The sequence below is a fragment of the Aedes aegypti genome, chromosome 2, assembly GCF_002204515.2.
Source record: "Aedes aegypti strain LVP_AGWG chromosome 2, AaegL5.0 Primary Assembly, whole genome shotgun sequence".
NCBI lineage: Eukaryota > Metazoa > Arthropoda > Insecta > Diptera > Culicidae > Aedes > Aedes aegypti.
In genome coordinates, this window is record NC_035108.1 from 452,224,606 (window position 1) to 452,233,969 (window position 9,364).

The window sequence follows — 9,364 nt, forward strand, 5'->3', positions numbered from 1 at the left end:
AAACGTGGCATAAAACTGCACTGATGAAAAGCCTCAGCCAGCCACTCAAAAATTTGATAAAACACATACCGGATGATGGTCCGAACCTCGTCTGCATAGTCTGCTTTCCGCACTTGTACCAGTGCTGCTTTGCTTCCAACTTACCCAACCAACTTTCGCAGCACTCCGACTCAGCAGATGATGACGATGATTTCGATGACGGCAAACAACCAAAACAACAACAGCGCCCAACTCAAGCAACATCTCTCAGAGACTCGACACAGACGAGCTGCCTGTCTGTAATGCACAAAGCCGGCATAAGCCCCGAAAGGTAGCCATATCTCACTCGCAAAAGTACTTACCCAACCCTAAAATGCCAGCACTAACAAAGCAAATGCAGATATCCGAAAAATTTGAAATCTCTTGCATTACACAATGATGGCCCCCGTCCCACCTCTCCTCAACGAAGAAAGCAGGCCTACCTACCAAGCGAAGAAACTGCACCTCGCAGTTGCATCCAATTTCCGAAACGGTCATTCTTCGGTCGAAAGCTCACCAAAGCCAAAAATTTTAATCCGACCACCGACCAAAGCAATGCTAATTGCAAAACTCATCCCACACCCTTTGCGACGGAGGAGAAACCCTAAGCATCAATGGGACCAAATTGGAAACAGCTCCAAGGAGAGAGATGGGACCAACAACGTCAGATCGAGGATCGAGCGAATTTCTGGCTGTTCGGGATGAAGAATGCTGACCCGACTTGTAAGGCGGATCAACGATAGTAGACGAGACGTGTATGGTGTAGGTGTGTACGATTTTCGTTCGTAGTCATTGCATTTCTGAACTTTTTTTGTGTTTTATTTCGGTTTCTCTCTTAAACATCATGCTCCAGCGGTCAAATCTCTCAGTCTTCGGTTTACCTTCTAATAAAAATGTGTGATTTTTCCTTGCTGTTTTCCATTTTTTTTCTTTTTGCTTTGTTCATTAAATTAATATCACTCACTACTACACACTATATAAGGACTATCAGATATTTGTTTCCACTTTGTTTTTTTTTTTTTCTTCTTTTTCTTTATGTGTACGAACAAGGATATAACTTACGATCTCGATGACTCTCTGCGCCTTGTTTTACAAGTATCGTTGCTGTTCGCCGCGGGGGAAAACGGTGATCCCCCTCGTTGCAAGCGAATTCGTGTTTTCTTACAAAAAAAAATCTGGATTCAAGAGTCTCGTATTACAAATGTCTGTTCGAGTGTGTATTTGTGGGTGTGTGTGTTTTCAAGTAATTGTATGTGTCATGATTAGCATCGTGTTAGGAATCGGCTTACGTGCTATCTCGTCAATGGCAACGCATTTGGCAACCCTGTCACGCAGAGCCTACTGCTACTGAGCAGGAGATGCGAACAGATCGCTAAAAGTACTAATCCTAGCAAACCTCGGGAACTGGTGGCGATCCTCGTTGCAGCGCCATTGTTGTAGGTGAGTTCCTCGTTCTTGACGACCTCGTTCGGGTGTTTGTCGTACTCGTTCGTCTTCTTCGTCGGCTTATTGTTCTGATGTGCATTGGACGGTGGATTGTTAATGTTATAATTATTACTATTACTATGAGCACCAGAGCCGCTTCCGCTGTTGCCGCCGTAGTTGTTGTAGTTGTTGATGGCCGTTCGCGGAGGCGATGGGGTGTAGTGATGCTGATGGCGACCGTTGCCACCATTGTTGACCGATGGAGTCGACGGAACTGGCCGCTGTTGGCCTCCATTCCATACCGGCCAGTTGACCGTGCTCTGCACGATGTTGCCTTGGCTGCTGTTGACCGTCGAGGACGGAAGTAACCTCGTCGACGGATCGAATCCATCCATCGAACCACTGGCATTGGTGTTGACCGAGACACCACTACTGCCACTAACTGCACTGTTGCCATTCGGCGAACTGCCACCGTCGATCGCCGTCGACGAAGGAATATTGTTATTACTAGACGTGATATTCGGATGCTGGTGCTGTTCGTCGGCACAGCATACCTTGAATACTACTTTCATGTTGTTGGTGGAGCATCGACCACCTATCCTCCGGTGGAGGTCGTCCTTGGACGAAGTAGAGATAAAATAGTAGTCATTCCCTGGTAGGAACTCTAAACCGCCGGGTTGCGGTGTAAATGGCCGGAATGTGATAGTGAAGAACATCAACTTGTTCGGTTTATCGCAGATCGCGATAATGCGTGGATCATGATTCGTGATCCTGCACGTTTCGTACTCCACCTTCGAGACATTGTAGATGATGTATTTCTCTGTCTCGTTGTCGAACGTGCCCGGCTCGTACACCGGACAGATGATATGGACTTGATCGTACTCGAACGCCGAGTTACCTTTGTTGACGTCGATGATGTGATCTGTGTTGTCGATCCGGAATATACTGTTTGTCGTGTTCCAGTGCATGTAGAACGTTTTGGCACAGTGTAGTACGGTGGACATCATCAACAGCTGTAGGCATACAATCAGCCCTAGTGTGAGAAAGGACGTCGTCCTGATGCTGGGTAGCAACTTTAGTCGTGTGTTTAGTAGCCGAGATTTTCGTCGTTTTGTGGTTATACTGTTGGTGGCTGTCGGTCGCCTTTGATGGTGACGATTCACCTCGGTGACGTCACCTTTACTCTTCTTTCTGCTGAACTTGTTCATCTTGTTTGCATGATATTCCTATCTGGGAACCGCTCACTCTTTCTCTTCCTCGTTTCAAATTTGGTTAAGTATAAAATATAGCCTTCTGCTTCCTCTCCGAATCTTCCCGTCAATTGTTTGAATCTTTATTTTATTTAAATTATCGTCAAACCACTATAACGTATCACTTTTTCTTCATCTTGCTTTCTCTATCTCCCGCTTGTTTCGTCGGTTTCTCTGTAGCTGCCTTTGGTTCGATTCGGTTTTGGGACTGGTTGACCGTGTGTCTTCTGTGTCGTGCCAGTCAAGGAGCTCTTGGGTGTTGAACACGAAAGCGACGACGACGGCGACAACGAATCCAGAAAAGCAGACCACATAAAGTTAAGAAGCAGCACCATTAGCCGCTTACATTGTCTGTGTTTGTTTGTTCCCTGACTTGTTTTTCCCTCCTTCGTATGTCGTTTGGGCTGTCTCTGCGGCCGACGATCGGTATATTTTGGTCGCGACCGATTTTCAACACTTCAACATCGATTCTTGCTTCCCCATTACGTTGCACTCACTCACTCGCAGGGTTCAAACACCCGGCTGCTGTCCTTTTCACATTTATCTGCTTGTCTTCATGATTAATGTATAATCCTCATAATTCGTTTTTCCACTCATCGAGGAAAGCACCCCCGACACAATGCTGCTTCACGGCAGGCACCATAAAACACTCTCAAGATGAAGGAATTATGACTACTCACTGCCTAACTTAGTACATACGTTGGCAATAAACCGAAATAGACGCAAATTTCCCTTCGGTTCACTCACTGTGTCAGAAAAGTCAGCCACTTCCTGACTTGAACGTACAAGATATTGATTGTTCATTTACATTTTTTCCTCCTTCTCGAGGAGCCTCTGGTTTTCTTCTAACAAACGATGCTTGTGTATACGTTTTTGCTACTTCTCCGCTTCACGTCGTCTTCTTACAGCTGCACTTTCTTCTTCTTTCTCTCAATTATCGAACTATTCGAAAACCACAGTGAGCGTACTCTTGCTCGCTCGCACACTCTTTCTCTCCTGCTTGCTCTTCTTTGCCTATCCGCTTTTCCTCGGCTCCTTCAAATTACAACAACAATAACATAAAAAATACCTTCTCGTCTCGAAACGACACACAATGTGGAAAATTGATCAAAGACGATTTTTCATTTTCATCTTCTTTCGTCATCAACGCGAAAATACACAAATTATGCGTTCACACACACGTTCACCGACATTCCCCGAAAAAGAGAAACTCTAGAACTGAAGTTGCTGCGTGCTGCGACTTGCACGGGAAAATCACTCTTGATATTCTCGTTGGACCATTCTTCGCTTTGACTAATTCCTTTCGGTCGTTCCTTCTCATAAATCATTTGCACCTCGAGCGATCAACATCTACAGAGAGGCATGCAAGGGTGCTCACTTTCCCATCTCTAACGCACCACCATCCAGAGAAAGAGCAAAGTAGCACTTTGATTTTTCAGTAAAAATTCTCCATTCATTCAAACACTTTGCCCCTGAAGGCCCGACCAGGCTCTTTTCGTGTAAGGGCGCATCAACGAAAAAAATCAACGTAAAATACACATATTTTCTGCTTCAGTCGGGAGAAGGAAGCGAAAAAACACTTCCAAAAGTGAGTGCGGGAGCGAGAGAAACCAGACTTCTCTTCATCCACTGCTGCTTCTGCCACTTCTGCTGTCTGTTTCTTCTTTCGATTTATCTTATGCTTCTTCCCGAGCCTGGTCCTCCAAAATTCAAGGAAAAAAAACTTGATTTCAGTCGTCTCTTGCACTGTGTCTTCCCGAAACCGTGTGAATCAATTCACCATTCACGCACGATTCACTTGGTACCGAACCGCAAAACTCCGTTCGCCACTGCCTTCGTGTGTCAAAGTTAATTCCCTGGCCCTTAGCAGAAATAAAGATGCTAACTTTTGGTTTTTGTTGAGACACACCACTCACAGAAGAAAAAATCCCGTCGACGGCAGCGCGGACGAACTTGGTTTCAATTCATTTCGGATCACAATACAAACGCATACTGAGTGTGAAGACCACTCCGTCACGGCCATCAAGCCAACAGAGCCAGCAAAACCATCCAAAACCCAAACGAGATACGCTCTGCAAAGAAAGAGAGAGCGAACAGCACCTACAACTCTGGGAGCATTTGCTACCAAATTTGTGCAACCAAATTGCACCAACACCAGCACGCAACCGAAGAATGTACGTGAGCAAGGGAATAATTGGGTTTCCATTAAGGAAATTTCCAAGTCGACTTCAATGGACAACCTCAATATTTCTTTGCAAATCCCCAAAACACCTCAAAGATCGCTCTTGTACTCCTCAAACATCTCGCTATCATTCAGAATTCCTCCCAAAACCATCTAAAATCCATTTAACTCAAACACCTCACTCCCCTCCTGCCTTCCCAAAACAGACCCTTTACCCACCACGCAACATCCCATTCATCGGTGTTCGTACCATCCCTAACATGGATACATATCCCAGCTCCCCTCTCTCTCTCGTTCGCGCTCCTCCCGAACAAAACCCCCGCTCATTCTCGCTCTCCCGAAACCCCGAAACAACCCGCTGTGTAGGAGCTACCAACCGGTTTTGCAGCCATTGTCCACTTGGATACTTTCTCGATGTTTATCCAATTGGCTCTCTCTCCCTCTCTCGCCGTGAGTGCGCACCGTGAGAATATCCAGGTGCAGTGGATACCGTTTCTCACCGCGATGCTACGCGGTGGTATTGGTGCTATCGTCTCCTACTGGTTGGTAACCACCTGAGCGATGTTTTGTGCGATGAAAATGTAACGATGCTACCAATTCGAAAAACACCCCGCCAGAGGTGTGTGATTCATGCAAGAGCAACTCGTTGTGACGTCACGCATGAAGGAATGTGTGAACCGTGTTTAGTCCATGGGACCGAGCTTGGAGTCTATGGCTTGAAGCAGCATTCAGCAGCAACTTCAGCCGACGGGAATATGTCTCTTCTTCTGCTGCTTCTGATGGTTTCGTTCGTTTCGCTGTAGTGCAGTCAGTGTCTATGGAGAGGCATTGCAAGTTGAGATTTGTTACGATTATGTTTTTTTTTTCGGGTGGGTTTGGCTTTGGATTCGGCTTCGTGATGTTGCCTTGGGGCGCATTAAGTACTGACTGGAATGGTGGTGCCATTTCGTGAGCAGAGTTTGAATTTTATTGCATTCGGAGTGTTAGTCATCTGATTACTGACTGTGGAGGGTGTTGGATTTATTGTGATGCGATTCGTGAGTAGTTTGGGATGATGAATTTTTCGTACATTGATGAGGAAGATAACAACATCAATCATGACATAAGAATGAATGAGGAATAAATATAATGGTTGATAATGAGCTGTTTGTATGTAAGTGGAAATTCATCTTCGCCGACGGCAAGAACATTTCATGACCTAGAAAATGCTTTGAAATCGTTTCATGTTCTCATATCAAAAAGTTTTTGTGTCAAAATAAACATTTTACTGTATACACTGCATAATTTCAGAATTTATATACATTTTACTTATTTTACGGATTCTGGATAATTTCGATTAGCTCAGCAATTTGGGTGTGTAAATTCGTAGGAATTTCTACCTTATGCTTTTTCCGCCAAAAACTGTGAAATTTTGCCGAACTCCGTTAATTAAGATAACCGAATTTTAAGCTATTCAGATTTTGCAGTAATCTGTAGAATAACTTAAGTGTGTACTTTGGTGTCTTTGCAGAGGATTTCTTTGTAGTAGGGTAGATTGCCAATTATTATGGCACGATTATGGCAGCAGCGTCAGTTATTTGACTATTAAAATATGACAGAATCACTAAAACATATCACAAATGCGCTCAAAACCTACAAATATATTAAGCAATCATATTTCAGATGGCTTTTTGAATATATTTTGATTTATTTGACATTTTCCCACATTTATGAACCCTTGCCAAAACCCGATTATTTCACACTTTGAAAACATCCTCATCCTATTATTGAAAACTTTGAATCCAATTATTGCAAACATTTGTGTTTGCTTTTTGCATCATGTTGACTAGTTTGTGTCATTGAAGGTTGCGTTAAATAACATTCCAAACAATACATCAAAAGAATCACGATGAGTTTGCATGATAATTCGTTGAAATAATGAGTATATTTAAGAAAAAGCCATCACAAGTGCCAAACTGCATTTTGTTCTGTCAGTCATATTTATATTCTGTACAGTGTTGTGAAAAACTCAATTTATCATAACTGACGCTTGATATTTTTCATGCGTGAGTTGTCCATTACACAACTCAGCAGTGAAAAAATCGTGTATGCGTTGGCTCACCTTTTCAACTCATTGTCTTGTATTTCCACAGTTTACTCACACACGGCAATAATTTCTTGTTAGTCTGATAAAATTACAGTAATTCTTTCCAACGTACACAATACCATTTGGGTTTTACGAGTTTTTGACGGGTTTTGCGATTGAATCATTTTTTACGGTTTGAGTTGATTGAGTGATTTTGCATCAAAATCTCAAGCGTGAGATTTGCGAAGCAGATCTCTAATGAGTTTTCTCTCACGGGAGAGCGTATTGATAGAGATTTGAGTGTAAGTCTATCAACACTGATTCTGTAACAATGAACATTGCTCATCACGCGACGTTTACTCCATAGGCAATAAACTGGGCTTCAACTTATGATGTTCAAGAGTTTTTCAAGAAAGTTCACCTCATATTTTGAAACCATCATATAATTAGCCATTTTGGTGAAAAAGGCAATGAAATCCATTTAGATTTGACTTCTTTATACGCTATTCTATTGCAGGGAACATTTTGCTCATGACGTATCTATTTGGGTGATACTTGAAGCACGCTACTTACAGTTTATTTTCACTTTAAATACATCATTTTTAACATTAAAATTCGGTATCAATTCAACACCATTTATGTAATTTTTGTGGAATATTGACATGTGTACAATAATTGGCAATCTGCCCCCTATGTTTTAAAAACTTTGATTTTGAGCAAGTAGAAAGCGATTGACGCCAATAATTTGTCAGTCCCGTTTTAGCGATTGTTAATAATTTACAATAAAGTTTCGTTGATCTGAAATTTTACAGACACTCGCGAAACGTGATAAAGCAACTTCACGAACTTTTGTGGAATTCAGATCATCGCAGAATGTCGCATCTCTGCTATCTACTCAGACATTCACGAACCGTCGTGGAATCATGGAACTTTGCAAACGGTTGGATTATCGAGGACATTGAATCGAAGGTTGATGATATGTACAATATTAAAAAAGAAACTTCCAAAAAGTAGTTTATCATTTTTGGTTGATATAAGTCAATTCTCCCTTACTCGATACAGAATTATGTCGATATTAAGTTAGAGAACCATTGCAAAAGTTGGTGTTCGTGGCTTGATGGTCCCTCGGATCGCAGTTGCACTGGTTTTGTGTTCTGCAACTCGATACCTCCCTAACTCGATAGTCTCTGCAATATCGTGTTATAAAAATTTGACTTTGAACAAACATTCAAAGTAAAAGAAAATAACCTAAATTGAATCGATTTTCTAACTGCACAAAAAAAACCTGTTCAAGCTTCTAGCTATCTTGCAATCAGCTTGCTTACCTCCATCAGTGAACTTTTCGAAAAATAAGCATTTCGAACAGAATGATGATCTACATCAATGAAAATTCAATGTTTGCCAATGAACAGTTCGTATTCCGACATGGACATTCGACCACTCATCAACTGTCACGTGTAACAAATTTGATTCGTTCCAACCAATCTGATTCTACTCTTGTCTTGCTCTTGACATAGGAAAAGCATTCGACAGTGTTTGGTATGAAGGCTTGATTGTGAAATCAAAAAACTTTAACTTTTCAACATACATCGTTAGAATAATCGGAAGCTATCTCTCAAATCGTACACTTCAGGTTAGTTATCGCGACTCCAAGTCTGAAAGAGCTGGTGTCCCTCAAAGCAGCATTTTGGAACCAATATTATTTGTATAATATTGGTCCCAAAACGCTGCCTTGAAGAAAATATTGTTATTTTCACATATTCATACTTCATACTTGCAAATATGAAAGATTTTTCCTTATATTTTCAAAACTCAACTTATAATATATCCACATAAAAGCTCTCTTTGTCTTCTTCCCTGGTATCATACTTATAAGTTACATAGGATATCGAATGTTGAAGCATTGGAACAAATGTGGAATAAAATAATTAAAAGTAAAGACTAAAATTGTAGACAAAAAATGCCGTTATACGTTAAAGGTAACCCTTAAAGTCCCGGGATGTACCTTAAATTTTGAAATGGCCCCAACTTCGAAGACTAGCAGAACAATTGATTTGAAATAAATGTTAAAGTAAATGCGGTTAATTGGTCTTACAGTTCTTGGGTGAGACATTCCTCCTGATCCCTCCCGCTTTTCTAGGTAACGGGAAAAAGCGTAAAAACGAGGGGTCTAAAATTGGCCTCAAACGGATATCTCAACATCCAAATGAGCTAGATGGGTGGTGTCTTCGGCAAAGTTGTTCAGCAGATCAAGGGCTACTGGCAATAAACAATCTGATCTAGAATTCATCCACCAGGTGGTGCTAGTGACAAATTTTATTCAATCATCTGTATCTTAAGATCCTTATCAGCTAACAAGTTGGCATCTTGGGCAAAGCTGTTCAGTAGTTCAAAAGCTATCTGGCGGTGAAGATTGAGATTTTT

At 41.8% G+C, this 9,364-nt stretch overlaps 1 protein-coding gene across 1 annotated transcript; it reads right to left on the minus strand.

Annotated features, from left to right (window-relative positions):
• Positions 1 to 781: 781 nt before the first annotated feature.
• LOC5564929 lies at positions 782 to 4,672 on the minus strand. The gene is made up of 2 exons (XM_001649218.2): positions 4,610 to 4,672; positions 782 to 3,728 (listed from the first exon to the last, which is right to left on the minus strand). The coding sequence occupies exon 2, from the start codon at positions 2,649 to 2,651 to the stop codon at positions 1,311 to 1,313; it is 1,341 nt and encodes a 446-aa protein (XP_001649268.1). The 5' UTR covers positions 2,652 to 3,728; positions 4,610 to 4,672; the 3' UTR covers positions 782 to 1,310.
• Between the last annotated feature and the right edge of the window lie 4,692 nt (positions 4,673 to 9,364).

Excerpts from the sequence above, each read along its gene's own strand:
- LOC5564929 (XM_001649218.2), bottom strand. The coding sequence starts at position 2,651 with ATGAACAAGTTCAGCAGAAAGAAGAGTAAAGGTGACGTCACCGAGGTG.